Source organism: Macaca fascicularis, chromosome 6, assembly GCF_037993035.2.
Source record: "Macaca fascicularis isolate 582-1 chromosome 6, T2T-MFA8v1.1".
NCBI classification, from domain to species: Eukaryota; Metazoa; Chordata; class Mammalia; order Primates; family Cercopithecidae; genus Macaca; species Macaca fascicularis.
Window position 1 is genome coordinate 11,041,875 of NC_088380.1, and position 20,941 is coordinate 11,062,815.

The following is a 20,941-nucleotide window of genomic DNA, read 5'->3' on the forward strand; positions in this document are numbered from 1 at the left end:
GGAGACAGGGTCTGGCTCTGTCACTCAGGCTGGAGTGCAGTGTTGGGGATCTTGGCTCACTGTAGCCTCAACCTCCCAGGCTCAAGCGATCCTCCCATCTCAGCCACCCAACTAGCTGAGACTATGGGTGTGTGCTACCATGCCTGGCTAGTTTTTGTATTTTTTGTGGAGATGGGGTTTCATCATGTTTCCCAGGTTGGTCTTGAATGTCTGGGCTCAACTGATCCTCCCACCTTGGCCTCCCAAAGTGCTAGGATTACAGGTGTGAGCCATTACGTCTGGTTGGCCTCTGCTCTTCTGAGCTCGCAGCTTCACAGGGAAGCTACTGAAAGGTATTGAAGAGTAGTGTCTCTTCCTTTGTTCAAGGGAAAACCCATTCTGGCTCGGCCATTGTGAGCATATGTACCAGGTCAGGTTTACCTGCATATCACAGAAAATCCAGTAATCATCATTGTCACTGTCACTGTCATCATCATGATCATGGCCTATACTTATAAAAGTGCCTACCATAGTAGGACCCCAAGAGTTAGAGGAACAGCTAGGTCCTCTGATTGCCAGTCACGTAACAACGCTGTAACATAGATACCATTTCATGCTTGTTTTACAGACTGGGAAACAGATACAGAGAGGTCAAGTAACCTATCCAAGGTCTTGATGCTAGTGAGTGAAGGTGCTGAGATATAACCCAGGGTGTTCAGCCTCAAAATCTGTACTCTGAACTTTTCTGTTACAACCAAGAAAATAGTGGCTTAAATACTTAAGGGTTTGTGTCCCCATAAGCAAAGTCCAGAGAGGCAGACTGGGGTGATCATGGTGGTGCCACTGTCATCAGGGACCCAGGCTCCTTCTGTTCAGTCATCCTTGGAAGGAGCTGGCATTACCTCATTGCCTCATGATCCAAAGTAGCTGCTAGAGGACAAGCCATCACACCTGTTTTCCAGGCAGGAGGAAGAAGTGAGGGGGAAAAACAGGCAAATCTTCTGGATGAGTCAACTCCTTTTAAGATACCATCGTCTTACATAACCTATTGATTAGAATTCAGTCATGAGCCGCACTTACCTGCTAGGTTGGAAAATGGAGCAGTAGAACTGGGCCAATTGCTGGCATGTATATAACGGGGCTCCAGTCCAAAGACAGAGGGAAGAATGGACACTGGGAAGCAACTTGACAGCAAAGCCAAGAAAGTCAGTTTCTTAATTGTGTTTTCTTCCCTGAAATGTCTCCTGTGGGGCAAGAGGGAGGCGGCCCTATCCTTTTTTCTGATTTTTGGAGCTCTACACCATTCTAGACCTGCTCGCCCCATAGGACTTTCTCTTACAGTTCCCTATTCTAGGACCCCTGAAGACCAGCCCTGCAATGTATGCATAGGGGGTCCTATTTGGTACTGAGAGAGACAGGGTCTAGAGCATAGAGTTGGATTTCTGTATAGTGAAAGCAGGACTTAAGTCTGATCTTTAAAGATTTCCTCCTTTTCATGATATGGCCCACTGTCATTGTCATTGTTATCATTGACAATGATGACATCTCTTCAAGATTAATAGGTTTCAGACTTACAGTGTTACCATCCTGGGAGCTGGACCTAGACACCTGTGAGGCCCCAATTATTGACCTAAATGGTTGACAATTGGAGGATCTAGCTGTTCCTCTAACTCTTGGGGTCCTACTTTTACCTGAATGATGGACTGATTGGTTCAATCAATTAAAAATGTGTGAAAATGACAGTGGAGCTTCCTGCTCTTTAGAAGTTTGTGGTAGAAATCATAGCTGTCATATTGATCTTAGCTTTGCCACCTACTAGCTATGTGATTGAAGTACATTATTTTACCGCACTAAGACTCAGTTTCCTTATCTGTAAAACAGCAATGATAAAAATGTCTACCAGTAGGATTGTTATGAGCATCTAGCACATAGTAAGTGTTCAATAAATGTGAGGAGGAGGATGATAATGATGATCATGATGGTGGTGGTAGTGATGACAAATGATGGTGGTGGTAATGATGGTGATAACAGCAATGGTGGTAATGATGGTGATAGTGATGATGAAGGTGGTGATGGTGATGATAGTGATGATAATGGTAATGATGATGGTGATGGTAATTATGGTAATGGTGATGATGGTGGGGATGATGGTGATGGTGATGATGGTAATTATGGTAATAGTAATGACAATGATGGTAATGATGGTGATCATGGTGCTGGTGATGATGGTGATAGTGATGATGAAGGTGGTGATGGTGATGATGATGATAATGGTAATGATGATGGTAATGGTAATTATGATAATAGTGATGGTGATGATGGTGGGGATAATGGTGATGATGATGAGGGTGATGATGATGGTAATTATGGTAATAGTAATGACAATGATGGTAATGATGGTGATCATGGTACTGGTGATGATGGTGATAGTGATGATGAAGGTGGTGATGGTGATGATAGTGATGATGATAATGGTGATGATGGTGATGGTAATTATGGTAATGGTGATAGTGATGATGGTGGGGATGATGATGATGGTAATTATGGTAATAGTAATAGTAATGATAATGATGGTGATCATGGTGCTGGTGATGATGGTGGTGATGATGGTGATGGGGATCATGATGATGGTGATTTAGGACCAGAATCTCCTTCAGTGGGAAATCCGTCTACTTCAACACTTTTGTGATTAATGAAAGAAATAGTATAACTCTGACTAAATTTATATGGGTTAAACAAAGCATTAATTAATAAATGCCCATTTGTCATTGTCTTATTGTATTCAGGTTACTTAATTGTCCTTGAAGAAAATGCTGGTTTAGTGATCTAATGCTCTTTCTTGGACACTGCAATAGTGTTGCACCTGAAAAGTAATAATCTTTTGGTTTGGTTTTGTTTCCTAGGATAACTTTCTTTGGGATCCTTTTGATATACTAAGAGCATCTATGAGGATGGCCGAATAATTATTAGACTGAAAAAAAAACAGTATTAAGGCAGGGAAAATCCTTTAGCTGTGAAATTAAACATTACATATATGAAGTCCTCAGCATCATGTTAGGGCTGTTAAATGTATGTGATGTGACATTACAAAGTAATTTGGGATGATTTCCTTAGTATGCAAGATGGAAATGATTCATAATTACCCCAAACACCGTTTCTTAGGTATTGTTTTTATGCATGTATTAATTACGGCTGTGGTTGTTTTTGTTTAGAGATGCTTTGTACTCCAGTCTGTCTTCTTAGGCACAGCCTTATCTGTGATGGGGCAAGTCTCAGGATGTGGGTTCTTGCATTGGCCACTGCTCCCATTGGGTGAGGATGGAGGCGTCATTGCTATAGAAGGCAGGGAATTTGTGATGAAACTTGCATCTTTTGAAAAGTTTGATTTTGGACGGTGCTCTGAAATTTGTCTTTTATATATGCGTGACGCAATCTAGTTGCACATGTTGCAGCTAAAAGCGGAACCAACTAATTGAACATTTTCAGAGTCTGACGGAAATGGTGGGTGCCAGCATTCCTGGTCTATCGTCCAGTTAGTTTGGAGGTTTGGGTAAGTGCCAGGTATGGTAAGAAACGACCACATTCCCCCAGAGCTCACATCTAGCCTTCACTCCTGTGATAGAAACAGGGATTTGTTGAGGGGCTGCGATTGGTAGGAATTCTGCTAGCAGACAGGGACACAGGACAAGGCCAAAGTCCCTGCCCTGAAGATCTTTACCTACACTGGTTTCTTTTCATGCTGCTGTTCCGCAGACACACACATTTTCCTCTCAGCTATTCATCCCTTTGCCATGCCCACTGATAACTGGGAGGTTAATCAGCCTGAGGCACACATGGTTCATTTTGGAAAGCAGCTGCCATTGTTTGCAAAGAGATTTCTAGACCTGTTTTTGAGAATATTTAAATAGCTGAGCCAAAAGCCAGTGTGACTGTCCTTTCTGCCCTAGGTGGGTGTGCTGGGAAGCCACTGAGGGCATTGATCTTGGCTCTTTTTTGTATCAGTGACTGAGAAAACCACCATAAAGCTGGAGAGCAACTGAACACTCTCCCTGAAGGCAAAGATTTGCTTTATCTAAAATTTTCCACTGCGTCCAGGAGCAAATCTGCATCACAGCAATTTACTATTTTCTGCTCCAGGAACTGGAAAACACAAACAAGCTTGAGCTACTTCAGTTGCTTCCACGAAACGTGCTGTCATTACTGAAACACATGTATTTTTTTTTTTTCAGGATTCCAGGTTGAGGGAAATTTGCTTTTGATTGTTTAATTGCATTATGATAGATTTTTAGTGGCATCTCTGGCCTCCACCCACTAGCAACCTCCAGACACTGTCAAATGTTCCCTGGGGGGCAACATCACCCCCAGGTGACAATCATTGCCCTAGAAATAATGAAGATCATTATTAGCTCTCTAAGCACATTCCATGTTCTCAATACATCCCTATTTAAAGAATAACACAAGTGGGTTTCTGGCGACTTGCACAGGAAACTGAGTCCTTATGCTACAAAATGTTGGAGTCTTTCTTTTAAGTGACCCTCGGCAGTGCAGAATGGTGATGTCGAAATGTAATCAAAAGCTCGTTCCAGGCCTCTGGGTAGAGTTCCAAATCCTCCAGATTATATTAGTTCATTATAGCAGACCACACTGGGGCTTTTCCAGTTGACAAATTAGATTTTTTTGAAAGCATGGCAGTTGGATTTATGAAAATAGTTAGGATTAAAGGGGAGGATGAGGGAAAATAATTTTCTCTTGTCATGAATGCCCTTAATTGAATTTTAGAAAGTCTGTTTAGAAGAGCAAGGCAAATGCTAGACAGAAGGTTGTAAAGATTTGCAGATAGGTCGAAGTAAAAACACATCCAAGATGCTTTAACGACCCAGAGTGAGGAAAGAAAAAGACCCTCTCACATTGTTTCATATTGTTTTATACTCAGTACCTGTTTTAATAAAAAGCAAGGAAGTAAAACCAAAGACAGCAGCCCGGTGCCAGGCCCAAAACCAGGCCTGGGTCTGCCTGGCCTAAACCCAGTAGTTAAAAATCAACTCATAACTTAGAAACTGATGTTATTCATAAATTCCAGACATTGTATAGAAGAATGTTGTGAAACTCCCTGCCCTGTTCTATCAGTGCATGAAACCCCTGTCATGTGTCCCCTAGATTGCTCAATCAATCACAACCCTTTCATATGAAATCTTCAGTGTTGTGAGTCCTTAAAAGGGACAGAATTTGTGCACTCGGGGAGCTCGGATTTTAAGGCAGTAGCTTGCCAAGGCTCCCAGCTGAATAAAGCCCTTCTTCCTTCTACAACTTGGTGTCTGAGAGGTTTTATCTGCAGCTCATCCTGCTACAAGAGAAAAATCAGCCACAATGAATACTTACATTAGCTAATTTTATGTGTCAACTCAGCTGGGTCATGTCACCCAGAGATGTGGTTGAACATTATCTTAGATGGTTCTGTAAAGGCATTTTGGGATGAGACTAACATTTAAATCAGTAGACCTTCTGAGTCAAGCGGACTGTACTCCATTATGTGGGTGGGCCGCATCCAATTAGTTGAAGGCCTGAATGAACAGAAGAACAACCTTCCCTGAGCAAGAAGGACTTCTGCCAGCAGACAGCTTTCGGACTTGAACAACAGCACCAGCTCTTCCTGGGCCTCCAGCTTCCTGCCATCCCTGAAGATATGGGATTTGCTAGGCTCCATAATCTCATGAGCCAATTCCTTAAAATAAGTCTCTTCCTATATGTGTGCATGTGTGTGTACACATGGATAAACACGTGCGCACACACACACACACCCCCACTGGTTCTATTTCTCTGGAGGACCTGGTGAATACAACTGTGATGAGGATGTCTCAAGTTCGCAAAGCCTCATGGTTCGCCACCACCACCCACTCCCTCCCTCCCTCCCCGTTCTTCAGGCGCATATGGCTGCAGGCGCCTCCTGGGAGGGTTGCAAAATGCCTGTTTTTTTGTTTTGTTTTGTTTTTGTTTTTATACTGCAGAGGCCAGCAAGATGCCAAGTCTTAGGGAAAGAGAAGTTTACTTTTGGATTTGTAAAAAGAAGTATTTAACCAGCACAGCAGCTGTGAAGATAAGAAAAGCTGCAGAACTGCAGAATAGCACGGGCTGCCGAGGCAGTGGCAGATGCTTTAACAATAACCAACGAATTACAAACCCGCTGGGTCTGGCCATATCTCCCCATGGCTCTGCTCTCTCACCCCCAATCCCTGCCCTTTCTCAGGCTGCCTGCGTGGCCCTCATCCAGGCCTGCACCCTCCACTTGGCTGGTGGTCATTCCACGGTCTCCTTAGCCAGGTTCCTGTCCATGCCATGGGCACATCACACCCTGTAGCTTCCTGATACACACACGGGGGGTCACCTGGTGCCCAAACCTAGTAAGTGGCAGGAGGCACCTGAACCTGAGCCCCGCCTGAGCTTCTGGGTTTTGCGGTCCAGGCACTGGCTCCATCAGGGGCTGGTTTAGTTTGAACTGGAGCTGAGGAGGTTCTTTGAAATGGTGTCAAAATGTCAGAACTCCAGGACACATTTGAATAGGGTCCCAGTTCTCCTTCCTGTCTGGACCCAGAAAGGAAATGTCCCAGGGATCCTCTCCCTCTAGGAGGGGCCTGCTGAGAGAGCGGGCGGCCCCAGGGACCTGGCCTCTGGGTCAGGGCGGGGCAACAGGGGTGTCCCAGGGACACATTGCAGGTGTGGGGAGGGGCTGCTTGCTTCTCGGGTGGTCGCAGGGGAGAGCTCAGGACTTGTGGTCCATGGGGCAGCAGATGAATGAGTCAGGGGCACTGGAAAATGATGTGCTCCTCCTGGTAACCCCTCCAGTCTTGGATCATTCCAGTGACACTTAAAAACACTATGAAGGAACTTCTCAGTGAAAACATTCAAAGAGCTGCGCTTTGTGCTGGGGCCACCTGAGACCAAACAAAGACTGCGGTGGATGGCATGCAGGAACCAGAGGCACGCATGCGCTGCTGACCTCTGGGTGACAGGTGGCCCCTGCAGGGTCCTTAGGGCCCAGCACCCTTCTGCCCATCCCTGCTCCGCCAACACTCACCTGGGCCCCTGGCCACCTCTCCATCTCCTCATTGTTCCTGAACACAATCTTGAGTGGCATTGATCCAACCATCCCTTTCTGGAATCTTCTTGCCAACTGCAAACCTCTGTACCCCTCTAGCACCCTTTGTCTATGCTGGGAACCCTGTCCTCGTGATCCCAGTAATGCCTCTCATTTACTGAGCATCTGTATTAACCATGAGGTTAGCGTGTATGACTTCTTTTCATGCTCACAAAGCTCCGTGAGTGCAGAGTTGCAATTGGGTAGGTGGGGTCCAGAGACGCTGATGGAGCCTCTTGCTCCGGCAGGGCTGAGGTTTGAGCCTGCACAGCGGTGACTCTAGAGCCTGTGCTTGCCCCGGTGCAGTGCCATCCCCCCTCGCCCTTCCTCAAGCCTGCCATTCACCACCTGGCCATTAAGGCACATATGTGCTCATGACCCTGTCTTCCCCAGCTCTGCGCAGCAAAGGACAGCTTGTCCCCCACACTGTGTCCCTAATCCAGGGGCAGCAGCTAAGCAGAGTTTCTTGCTCCCTGTGGGGATTTTTAGGTCAGCACTTGTCCTCCTCACAGGTCTCCTTTCTCCGTGTTTTGTGCCTTCTGTTTAAGCTCACCCTTTCCTGGTCCTGACTGCTATCATCTAATCACCCCTGGGATGTGCTGCTTCCCTGAGGATTTCAGTATCAGTTTCGTAGTCTCTGGGGTCTCGGCATCCACACTGACCCTTCCAGGTCTTCTCATTTCTTCGACTTTCCTCACATGGCTCCTTGCTGTCCTGCTGACTGGCTCCCCTGAGTTTCTGACTGCCAGTCTTTCTTGCCTCCCTCAGAACCGCAAGCTGCCCTCTCCATGGGCTAGCCTAAAGTGTCCAGTTCAATGGCTTTTAAAAAGCATATTCATGGGTATGTGCAAGTATTCACATGGTTGATTTTAGAATATTTTCATCACCTCAAGAAGAGACTCTGTACCCTTTGGCCATCACTTTCCTACTCCCCCTGCCCCATACCAGCCCTAAGCAAGCACTGTCTCTATAGATTTCTCTGTTCTGGACATTTCATATGAATGACATCACACATACGATCTTTGGTGACTGGCTTCTTTCAGTTAGCATGATGTTTTCAAAGTTTATCCATGTTGTTGTGTGTTATCAGTCCTTCATTCCTTTTCATGGCTGAGTAGTACTCCACTATGTGGCTATACATTTTGTTCATTCATTCTTCACTGGATGGACATTTGTGTTGTTTCTTCCTTTCGGCTATTATGAATGCTGCTGCTATAATCATGTTTACACGTTTTTGCATGGACATGTCGTTTCATTTTTCTTGGGTGCATATACCTAGGAGTGGATTGCTGGGTCATATAACTCTGTGTTTAATTGTATGGGGAACTGTTTTCTCACTTGAGGAACTGTTTTTCTCACTGTTTTTTCACATGGGACTGTTTTCCCAAGTGGCTGCACATTTTGCACTCCCAACAGCATTGTACGAGTTCCAATTTCTCTGCATTCCTGTCAGTACCCTTGTGTCATTGACTTTCTGGTTCTAGCCATCTTGGTGAAGTGGTATTTCATTGTGGCTTTGATCTGCATCTCCCTGGTGACTAAAGACATTGAGCATCTTTTGATGTGCTTATTGGCCATCTACTAACAGTGGCTTTGACACTGGACCCTGAGCTTCAGTCTTTCCTCCTGTGAAATAGTATAACCACCATCCATGGAGCACAGTGGCAACACTGTGACTCTCTGGGCTGAGGACACATCTGACAACAAGTGATCCCACAGCCACTGGACCCAGGGACAGGCAGCCTCTGCAGCCGAGGGTCCTGTCCCTTTATGTCTCTGCTTCCAGTCTTTTCTCTGTTCTTCCTGCAGCCAGGCTTGGGATGCTGCATGGCCAGAGATGCTGTATCAGGAAACCTGCAGCAGGTAAAGGTTCTCCCAGCAAAGTTTTTGCAGAAAAGCAATGCACTAAGTGAACTGTTCTTCAAATGGTGTGAGCTGGGAGTGAGGTTTCTGGCTTTTCGGCACATAGGTGATGTTCTTGGGTGAATGACGTTCCCCCAAAAGATATGTTGAAGTCCTAAATCCCAGTGCCTCTGAATGTGACCTTAATTGGAAACAGAGTCTCTGCAGATGTAATCAGGGAAGATGAGGTCATACTGGAATAGGGTGGGCATTCATCTAATGACTGGTGTCCTCAGAAAACAAGGGAGATTTGGAGACAGACACACAGACAGGGAATGGCCATGTGACGGCGGAGTCAGAGACCGGAGTGATGCTGCCCACAAGCCAAGGGACGCCAAGGATGGCCACAGCCGTCAGGAGCCGCCAGGAGCTGGGAGAGGCCAGAAAGTCCCACTGGGCCTGCGGAGGGAGTGTGGCCTGGCCAACACACTGATTTCAAACCTCTCCAGAACTGTGACAGAACACACTCCCGTTGTTTTAAGCCACACAGTTTGTGGCTTAATTTGTGACTTTGTTAAGGCAGCAATAGAAAACTGACACTGGATAATGATGTTCAGGAATGATGTGGAGAGCCCTGGGGGTGGTTCTGTTCCATGCTTGTTGGATGCTTGGCATTTCTGGCAACCACCATATATTTACTGAGAATGGACTCTGCCCAGTGACAGAAAATGAGTATGCCCCTCGTTCCTTTCCTCAGCTTAGCATGGGAGACAGGAGGCAGGAATACAAGCAGCAGCTTCAGAGGCAACACCCGACAAGGCCAGGGTTGTTGGAGGTGTAGACTCCAGCTACACCCAAGCTGGGGCTGTGAATGCGGCCCCTGGTGCTCCCTCTGGTGCTCTCTGACAAATACAGCCCTGGGTGAGAAAACCTCAGGCCCCTCCCACTCAAATTCCGATTTGATTCTGGATCGCCAGTCTAATAGTTGTGATTATTTTCTCACAAGGGTTACAGGAGACCTTCTGATTAAGGCAAACGTCTTGTACATCAAAAGCTGCTCACCGTCACCCCTGGGCTTACTATTAATCATTCTCTCTTACATCTGTTCCCAAAGGGCCTTCCTGGCACAGGCCAGCTGCTGGGCCCAAGTAATATGCTTTAATCAATGGTATTAAGCTTTTCCATGTTATGACATTTTAAGTAGATAATTAGACTCGAGTCACCAGGTGTCCAAGAGTTCGACTTTTGTATCTGGAAAATAAGTTTTGAAAACGCCCATCATGTACACATGTATGGGTATTTGTACTTCTATTGAAACCATCTGGCAACCCCGGTAAAATATAAAAGGGAATCTCTGATCTACAAGAAAAAACAAAGCTGGAGAGAAATGCAGGAGCTTTATTATAAATCATCAATATTCTTGAAGTTAACAACTGATACACTCACTTAGGCAAACAGTTTGGATTTAATGATCTAAAGGCCACAGATGCATGCCAGATCTAGCTAAAAGTACATAAAAAGCACACCTCTGGAAATCACAGCCCTCCCTCCGGCTGAAGACTGAGAAGCATTCAGCATGCTTCTGGATTTCTGCAGCGGCAGGGGCAGGGGTCTGCACGGGCCTGACCTGGTGTTGCTGGAGCGCAGCATCCCCTCCTGGGTGCTACTCCAAAAGGCAGGCTGGGAGGTGCTTGCTGGGGTGTTCCATGGTAGCGCTGCTGACCAAGTTTGGGTCTCCAAAAGCCACCCTCAGTTTATACCAAACTGATGAGGAAACAGGTGGCGACAGGGTCTTGAAGGGTACACGCCGGCTTCCCTTAAGTTGATTAGATGGGAAACCAAACACTGCCTTTCAAGTGTGAGGCTGTGCTGTGCTCCCTCAGGGAGGATGGGCGCTGGGTCTGACCAGGTCTGCCTCTGCCCTCACCAGCAGGCAGATGTGAACAGAACAGTACCAGAAAGGCTGGTGGTTGGCAGGTGCTCACGGCATGGTTGCTGGCCTGCAGCAGATCGGCTGTGGGTGAGCAGGACAGTCAGGCCCTCCGCAAGCACCGTTCTGGAGTTTCGTCTGACTAGGCGAACCCTCTGGCTTTTCGGAGATGCAGGGTACTCTACTGCCACCAGCCAGTGAGCAGACTAGGACATCTCTAGACAGGAAATTCATCTAAAAATCGGAGGACAACGTGACGCACCCAAGTGACGACGGACCCAGGCAGCTGTGCACACGGGGTGGAAAGCATTTGGAATGGTTAGACCCATCAGTGGACAGGTTTTTCTAGCACAAATGGAATGTGGTGTCTCACGTCCCTAGGGAGACAAGGGGCAGGTTTCTTATCTGCTCTTTCCAAGCTTTCAACTCCCTGGCTCAAGTGTCCCAGAATGAAGTAGAAGTCTATTCCTCCACCCTGGTCCGTGGTCACTTCCAGACTCTGAAGTGGCTCAGGAGGTGATTCCTTAAGGCCAGCTTTGCTTGATCTCCTGGTGGAGCCTGTCTGGGCTGAGGTGATGCTGGGCTTGCCATGCCGAGATCTCATACCAGCAGTCCTCCCTCGGAGCTACCTGCCTCCAGCCTCATTTTTTGGCATGTTGACTCTTGGAATTGAGGAGCTATTTCTAATGTTGACTCTTGGAATTGAGGAGCTATTTCTAAGATGCATGCTTTTTTTTTTTTTTTTTTTTTGAGACGGAGTCTCGCTCTGCTTTTTTGGCTTTTCTCATGGGTGCCTCCTCAGCCTGCACAGGATCCCCCATCTCACAAGGGAGGGAAATTTGGCGTTGCTCTTCCCTGCCTCTAATGGTCTTTCTGAGGGGCCGCCCAAACTCATTCCCTTAGTTCTTACTTTCCCGCAGGTGTTAAGATTTTACTGTCCCAATACTAAAAAGCATGCAATGGCTGAGCTTTTCCCCTAACCTTAATCTCATCCTTTCAAATGTGCGCCTTCTTGTTTTTAAGACCACAGACAAGGATGTCAGGCGACTGCTGAAATAGAACTAAAGCTAAAAGTTTTTCTCAGATCTTGGCAAATTCTGCTAATGGCACCTCTAGGGGCGCAATCATCCTCAAACGACATCCAACCGGACTCCCCATAAACAAGGTTTGGGCTGGAGCGGTTTCTAGTTTTTAATATGGAAATGTAAGGCAAAGGACAGAGCACTTGGTTTTGCCTTAGATTTCCCAGCAGAGCAGGATTTGGGAGAAAGTGCTGGTTTTCTCTGTCAGGGAAATACCAAGTACAGAAGAGCCAGGGCCGCGGGGGAGGCTGGTGGGGTCCAGGCTCACTTGCGTGGCTGCTGGATGTGCTGGGTTCTTGGGGAAGGATGCTTGTCCATGGAGGCATGCGGCTTCTGGTGAGCCACCTGCGCGGCCGCCGGGGGGAAATCTTTGTCACCCTGTCAGGATACACAGAAAGCTCAGGTTGATCAACAAGAAGCATGGGGTTCATGGATGAGGAAGCCCCAGGCCAGTGCCCACCAGCGTTTCTGCAGGATGCATGGGGTTCATGGGTGAGGCAGTCCCCAGGCCAGCACCCAACAGCATCTCTGCAGGAAGCAGTGGGTTTGTATGTGAGGAAGAGCCAGGTCAATGCCCACCCGCGTCCCTGCGGGATGCATGGGGTTCATGGGTGAGGCAGTCCCCAGGCCAGCACCCAACAGCATCTCTGCAGGAAGCAGTGGGTTTGTATGTGAGGAAGAGCCAGGTCAATGCCCACCAGCGTCCCTGCGGGAAGCATGCGGTTTGTATGTGAGGAAGCACCAGGCCAGCGCCCAACAGCATCTCTGCAGGAAGCATGGGATTCATGTGTGAGGAAGCCCCAGGCCGGCGCCCACCAGTGTCCGTGCAGGGCGGGCATGGACTGTGAATGGGTAAAGGAGGGTGGAAGCCTGTCCCCTCTGGGTGGTGGGGGGCCCAGGCCATCAGAACCGGGGAATGGCAGGTGGCACTGAGGCCCACACGCTGGCAGGACAGCAAGAATGCTCACTGGCTCTGCCCCATGCCGTGAGACACAGGAACACGCGACTCCCACAGAACTGACTTAGATGCCTGGGGCTTTCTTCTGCTACATTTGTATTTGTGACTATTTACATTGGGGGCAGGACAGAACCAAATCCAGGATCTTAAGTTCAGATGTGCCACCACACCTGTGAGCTAGGCCTGGGGCGCTGGCCGGGAAGGAAATGCATAGGGCGCCTACGAGACAGAGCCAGGTTCGGCCTGCCCAGTCTCATGAGGGACCCGCTATTTTCCAGAGGGATCAATGGGCTTCGTGCCAACTGTGGGTGTGGCCAGAGTGGGGCCCACACGAGCAGGCTGGAGCCACACTTCTCTGGCTGGCAGGTTGGCTGGCTGTGGTCACAGCTCCACCAATAGTGGGCTATCCCCAACGCTGGCACTTTCTTCAGGCATCCTCTGATAAGAAAGTGAATGTCCTGAGAACAGCAGCCCTGTGGACGGCAATACTGTGGGGGTTTGCTGGCAGGGGTTCGCTGATGGTTTACTGGTGGGAGGCCTGCGCTTAAGTCACAATGTTGGGTCTCACCAAAGGGCGGCTCTGGAAAGGTAAAGGATGTGACCCAAACTGTGAGTCTGGCCTGGGGTCTGCAGAAGCACCCTCTGGGGAAATGTGGCAACCAAGAGAGCCATGGCCACAATTGAGATGAGCAGTGGTGCTGGGTTATTCCAGGTAGAGTTTAATAAAACCAGAAGGAACCAGGAGACTCCATGCTGCCATGCAAAGGCCTCAAACCCACTGCAGACACTCCCAGACTTACCCGGGCAATGACCCCAGAGATGAACACAGTGGGTTTAGGTGGACTGGAAAACAAGAAGGGAAAAGGCAGATTTAACAAAACAGTCCAAAAAAGGGGACACAGTGGCAGAGCCAGGCTGGAGGGCGTGGAGGCGGAATGGGGAGCGAACCTCTTCCTCTGCATTATTTGTTGTAATGACCACACTACGGGGCTCGGGAGCCTCCTTCTCCTGAGGCTAGTTCAGCCCCGAGTACCAGAGAGAGACTGCAGCCAACTGCAAGTGAATTGCCTACAAGCACTTTCTATTTGTAGTGTTTTTAGAGGCAGGGTCTCTGTCACCCAGGCTGAAATGCAGAGCCACGATCATAGCTCACAGCAGCCTCCACTCCTAGACTCAAGTGATCCTCTTGCCTCAGTCTCCCGAGTAGCTGGGACAACAGGCGTGCATCATCACACCCGGCTAATTGTTTTATCTTTGCGGAGGCAGGGTCTTGCTATGTTGCCCAAACTAGTCTTGAACTCCTGGTCTCAAGCCAACCTTCCACCTTGGCCTCCCAATGTGCTGGGATTACAGGCATGAGCCCCCGTGCCTAGCCTATTTTTGTTTTTTGGTTAAATCAACACTTTTAACTGTGGGCAAGCCCAATTCTTTTGATTTAATGAGATCATGAAACAGGCGCTTCGCTAAAGCAGGGGAGAAGTAGTTTTACATGGCGTGGACTTGGAGACTTTCTCACTGCCTCCTCAACCCTGGGCTTCCCCTTCCAGCATCCTCACAGGGCAGATTCCAGAGCCAACACAAACTTCCCATCTCCCATCAATCTCCGAGCATTACAAACATAAGGTCCTTGGGAAACTTGTCACCTCTTGACATGTTAACTCACACTGAGCTCACCACACTGTGGAGTATTGAGGGAACGGATACAGTACCAAAGCAATACAGCCCAGTGTGAAAAAACAGAGAAGCCCAAACAGGCTCAAATCACCAGCAGGTCCACCACCTGGAAACACGGCTGTTAACACGGCGCTATCCTTCCAGGCTTTCCTTCTATGCATAGATGTACGTGCTTGTCGTCTTCTTAACTTTTTTCTTACAAAAATAGTCACACTGTTTTGTAATCTGCCTTCTGAACTAAGACTATGGTAAGCATCTCTCCATGTAATTATATACTCTTCTGTACATTTATTTTTGATGGCTACATGTGCCAAAATTTAAAAACATCAGGACACAGTTTAAGGTAGTGGATAAGGTGTGTGCACTTCCAAAATGCCTCCACCAAGAGGTACAGGCACCCAAGAGCAGGAGGTGAATACAAGGTCAGCCCAGCTGGGACAGCACGATCGATCTGGAACACTCATGGAGGTGGGTGGAGAAGAAGCATCTCCCTCTTGGCTCAGTTTTGCTTAAGGCCAGCCCTGCTGGGCAGAGGGGGTAGAATTTATCCCTTGAGCTCCCCAGCCTGTCTCTTCACAGCTCTACTTCTCCTCTGCTGCTGGTGGTCTTTTTAACTTGTCTTAGTTTTGTTTTGCTACAGGCAAAAGTCCCAGCATTCAGAAAGTTCACTGACTGTTTACTTCCCCAAAGAGTTTACCAAAAGCACCTGAAATTCCCCCAAGTAATTTCTGTTACTTAGCGAGATTCAGAAATTTCAAGTTTTACGAAGCAGCACAGAGATACCCCATACATGACCTTGGTTTTATTTAGTGTTAGTTGTATGGTTACCAAGGTTGGATTTTCTTCCCCTTCCTTTACGTATATGATTTAGCTATAGGATTAATAGCCGGCCAGAGATGAGTAAGCTCAGCTCCAGTTTAAGCCCCACCACGTGGTATAACTGAATTCATTTTGATTCTTAAAGCATACCCTGCTGTGGTGCCTGATGCCACTAACAGGGGAGGGCTTCCAGGGATTCAGGCCAAGGAGTTGGCATCCAAAGCTTGGGAACTGTGGTCTGAATTCTAACATTTTATAAAAGATTTGGAAAGGAATACAGAAATAGCAGTGCAAAGTTTCTTAAAGTCCTTTGGAATGTTCTTTTAAACATCTATGAACAGCCTTAAGCAGGGATGGCCCCACTCTGGTAGCAAATCATATACTATCATCTTCAACAAGGCACAGCCGTCTTTCCACAGCAGGAGTGCACAGTGGCTTTCACTGTCTCCATGTCTTACTTGCTTTTTAATCTGTCAAGGCTCTGAAAGGCGGAAATACAGGAGATCACCCCACTCCAGAAACTTGATAAAAATGTCATCCATAGAGAGTCAATCTAGTAAGAATACATGCATAATAAAGGGAATTAGCTTCCCCATCAAACTGAGCCCTAAAAGGTGGCTGAGGAAGCTTGAGTAATTATGTACATATATAGGTAAACACCCTCCCCTCTACACACACACACACACACACATACACACACACACACACACACACAAGTACCTTGTTTTATGGCATCGGCTTATTGCAGTTCACAGGTAATGTGTTTCTTTAGGAATTGAAGGTTTGTGGCAACTCTGCATAAGCAGGTCTATGGGCGTCCATCTTCATTACTATTATGTCTGTTATGGTGCTCTGCGGTCATTGATCTTTGATGTTACTATTGTAATTGTTTTGGGGCACCACGAACTGTGCCCTTATAAGATGGTAAACTTAATCAACACTTGTCGCATGTGTTTTGACAGTTCTACTGACCAGCCATTCCCTGTCTCTCTCCTTCTCTTCAGGCCTTCCTACTCCCTGAGACATAGCAATATTGAAATTAGGACAACTAGCAACTCTACAATTGTCTACAATGGCCTAGAAGTGTTCAGGTGAAAGGAAGAGTCGCATGTCTGTCACTTTCAATCAAAAGCTAGAAGTGACCAAGCTTAGTGAGGAAGACAAGTCGGAAGCTCAGACAGGCTGGTCTCTTCTACCAAATAGCCAAGTTGTGAATGCAAAGGAAGAGTTCTTGGAGAAAATTAAAAATGCTACTCCAGTGAGCACTGGGGTGAGTGACAAGGAAGTAAAAGAGCATTATTGTAGATATGGAGAAAGTTCGAGTGGTCTGGATAGAAGACAAGCCACAACATTCCCTTAAGCCAAAGTCTAATCTAGAGCGAGGCCCTAACTCCCTTCAGTTCTATGAAGGCTAAGAGAGGTGAGGAAGCTGCAGAAGAAAAGCTGGAAACTAGCAGAGATTGGTTCATGAAGTTTAAGGAAAGAAGCCATCTCTAGAAGACAAAAGTGCAAGGTGAAGCAGCAACTGCTGATGAAGAAGTTGCAGCAAGTTCTCTAGAAGATTTAGCTAAGATCATTGATGAAAGTGGCTACACTAAACAACAGATTTCCAATGTTGACAAAACAGCCTTTTATTGGAAAAAGATGTACTCTAGGACTTTCATAGCTAGAGAGGGGAGGTCAATGACTGGTTTCAAAGCTTCCAAGGACAGCCGACTCTTATTAGGAACTAATGCAGCTGATGACTTTAATTTGAAGCCAATGCTCATTTACCATTCCAAACATCCTAGGGCCCTTGGGAATTATGTAAAATCTACTGTGTGTGTGCTCTATACATGGGATGACAGAGCCTGGATGGCGGCACATCAGTTTACATCAAGGTTTACTGCTTATTTTAAGCCCACTGTTGAGACCTACTGCTCAAAAAAAAGATTCCTTTCGAAGTATTACTGCTGATTTATAATGCTCCTGGCCACCCAAGACCACGTATACAAGGAGAGGAGATTAATGTTGTTTTCATATCTGTTAAGACAACATTCATTCTGCAACCCATGGATCAAGAAGTAATTTCAACTTTCAAGTCTTATTAAAGAAATAAGTAATTCCACTGGTGGATTTGGGCAAAGTAAATTGAAAACCTTCTGGAAAGAATTTAGATGCCACTAAGAACACTCATGATTCATGGGAGGAGGTCAAAATATCAATATTAACAGGAGTTTGGAAGAAGCTGATTCCAACCCTCATGGGTGACTTTGAAGGGGTTCAGGACTTCACTGGAGGAAGTAACTGCAGATGTGGTGAAAACAGCAAGAGAACGAGGATTAGAAGTGGACCTGAAGATGGAACTGAATGGCTGCAATCTAGTGATTAAACTCCTCAAGGATGAGGAGTTGCTTCTCATGGATGAGCAAAGAAAGTGGTTTCTTGAGCTGGAATCTACACCTGGTGAAGATGCTGTAAACACTGTTGAAATAACAAAAAAGGATACAGAATATTACATAAATTTAATTGATAAAGCAGTGGCAGGGTTTGAGATGACTGACTCCATTTTGGAAAGAAGTTCTACCATGGGTAAAATACCATCAAACAGCATCGTATGCTGCAGAGAAATCTTTCCTGAAAGGAAGAGTTGATCTATCTCACAAACTTCATTGTTGTCTTTTTTTTTTGAGAGAGGGAGAGAGTCTTACTCTGTTGCCCAGGCTGGAATACCGTGGTGCGATGTCTGCTCACTGCAACCTCCACCTCACAGGTTCAAAAGATTCTCATGCCTCAGCCTCCAGAGTAGCTGGGATTACAGGCGCACACCACCATGGCTGGCTAATTTTTATATTTTTAGTAGAGACGGGGTTTCACCATGTTTGCCAGGCTGGTCTTGAACTCCTGGCCTCAAGTGATCTACCCGCCTCGACCTCCCAAAGTGCTAGGATTGCAGGCGTGAACCACCACACCCGGCCTGTTGTCTTATTTTAAGAAACTGCCACAGCCACTTCAACCTTTAGTAACCACCAGCCCAATCAGTCAGCGGCCATCAACACTGAGGCAAGACCCTCCACCAGCAAAAAGACTGAGCCTCACTGAAGGCTCAGATGATCATCAGCATACAGAATTTTTAATTGTTTTTTAATTTTAAATTAAGGTATGCACATTGTTTTTTAGATGTAATGCTAGACGTAATGCTACTGTACACTTAATAGGCTACAATGGAGTGTAAACAAAACTTTTATGTGCACTGTGAAACCAAAAAGTTTGTGGGACTCACTTTATTGCAATATTAGCTTTATTATGGTGGTCTGGAGCAGACCCTGCAATATCTCTGAGGTCTGCCTGTACATATTCATTATTGAAAAGCAGACAAGCAAAAAAAGTTAAAATCACTTGTAATTCTGTATTACTGTATGTGTGTATTTATAAAGACTGACACACGCACAGAATTACTGTCCCATCACAACTGCTGAATGGCCATGGAGACTCTGGGGGCTAAAGGAGATCCCAGCAATGAGGGTGGTCTACGCTGTGAGTAGGCCACCCTTTGCAGAGGTGGATGGAACTCTGGACGCAGAGGTGCTGTCCAGCAGCAGGGTGCCAGCCTGGAGAGGCCTCCATGTTGGGTCTTCCTGACAGGCTCCTTGGTTGAGCCCAGTCCCACTATGTAGTAGCTACCACGTGAGGCTCTCTGGGGACCTGGCTATCAGGAGTCTGTTTCCAGCACTGGTCCCCTGTGTGCACTGATGACGGATGTCTGAAACCCAGGGACCTGCCACAGTCCCACCCTTCCTCCCTGCCCTCGGTGCTCCTCAGAGATGATGTCCTCTGGGCGTCTCCTGCATTGATCACGACAAGGGTGGGGTTCCAGGCCTCGAGTATGTCCCAGGGGAAATGTGTATGAACAGTGATGATACGAGATCATGACCACTCTGCCCTAGCCTGAGTGCTGGAAAACACACAGGGAAGCCGAGGCCTAGAACCCAGCCTCTGACTCCCAGTTCACGCTGTTTCCTTTCCTAAACCCACATTTAGCACCTCACTCCCACATGAGCTGCTCAAGGACACTGTCCCATCACAACTGCTGAATGTCCATGGAGACTCTGGGGGCTAAAGGAGACCCCCAGGAGTAAGAATGACCCTTCCCCCACAGTCCCAGCTCATTCCAGGAGCGTCCAGGGCCGTGGTTGCAGGTTGCAGATTCTAAGAGTCCACGGGAGGCATTCACAGATGGCGCTGTCCTTGCAAAACCCCAAATTTTATGGGGATAGATCCTTTGTGGTGAGCCATGACTGAATCTGCTGAGCTTTAGTGGCTTGCTGGATTCTGCTCATAAAGACAGGGCATGTCAGTGAAAATCATGCTAGGCTCAGCATCAGAAATGTGCCTCTGCCAGCCATCGGGTGGTGGGGGGTGAGGTGAGGCCCGCCGGGTGCGGCGATGAGCCAGGGGTTGGTGTGCTTTGTGCTACATCCTATACAAAGTGGCCAGTCATTCTGCTGGATGTGGTGCTGGCAACTTGGCTGAGTGATGGCAAGACTGAGGGTCTGGCGCTGCAGTCAAAGGGACTCAGGACGGAAAGGCCATGAACTTGCCCTCGTGCACACCTTGAGGGCTGACTCCGAGCTGAGGAGCAGGAACAGGGAAAGTCACTCAGTGGCTTAGGTCAGAGCTTAGGTCAGAGCAGTCTTTTGGGGCACAACCATAACTGTGCATTCCACCCAATTAACTTGGGGAAGAGCAACATGAAGACCTGAGACTTCATCCTGCACTGCTGTTCTTCAGCGCCCCCATCTGTTTGGTGCCGGTAAGAAATAAGGCACTGAAAGAAAGAACCCTGTGTATCCAGCACTTCCGCAGGTGAGGCCCTTGCTTTAAGACTGCACTGCGCGGTGGCTCAAGCCTGTAATCCCAGCACTTTGGGAGGCCGAGACGGGCGGATCACAAGGTCAGGAGATCGAGACCATCCTGGCTAACACGGTGAAACCCCGTCTCTACTAAAAAATACAAAAAACCTAGCCGGGCGAGGTGGCGGGCGTCTGTAGTCCCAGCTACTCGGGAGGCTGAGGCAAGAGAATGGCGTGAACCCGGGAGGCGGAGCTTGCAGTGAGCTGAGATCCGGCCACTGCACTCCAGTCTGGGCGACAAAGCGAGACTCTGTCTCAACAACAACAACAACAAAAAAAAAAAAAAAAAAAAAAGACTGCACTTTTTACACAATATTCAAGAATTGTGTTTCGTGAGAAAGTCTTATCGAGCCCCAAGAGGCGACTCGGTGGGAAGTGACAGGACACCAGACTGAGGGGTCTCCTTTAGCTCTGGTCTGCTCCAGGCAAACGTTATCGCTAAAGACAGTCCAAGCTCTCCCTCCCTTCTAACTTCGTTTGGAAACCCCAGCCAGCTCAGCAACTAATTACAAACAATATTACCATTTTAGCCATTTTTAACTATGCAGCTCAGTGGCATTAAGTATATTCATAATATTATGCTATCATCACCTTTATCTATTTCCAGAACTTTTTCATCATTCCCAACAGAAA

General features: G+C 47.3%; 1 protein-coding gene across 3 annotated transcripts in view; it reads right to left on the reverse strand.

Annotated features, from left to right (window-relative positions):
- Positions 1–10,331: 10,331 nt before the first annotated feature.
- DAP (death associated protein) overlaps positions 10,332–20,941 on the reverse strand; it is a 76,906-nt gene continuing 66,296 nt past the window's right edge. For 2 of the 3 annotated variants that reach the window (XM_015451150.3, XM_045393548.3), the window contains 2 exons: positions 13,724–13,766; positions 10,332–12,343 (listed from right to left, as the gene is read on the reverse strand). In XM_015451150.3, the coding sequence (XP_015306636.1) occupies positions 12,230–12,343; positions 13,724–13,766 (157 nt within the window). In that variant the 3' untranslated portion in view covers positions 10,332–12,229. The remainder of the gene's footprint in view (positions 12,344–13,723; positions 13,767–20,941) is intronic. The other variant, XM_045393547.2, reaches the window with a different exon arrangement.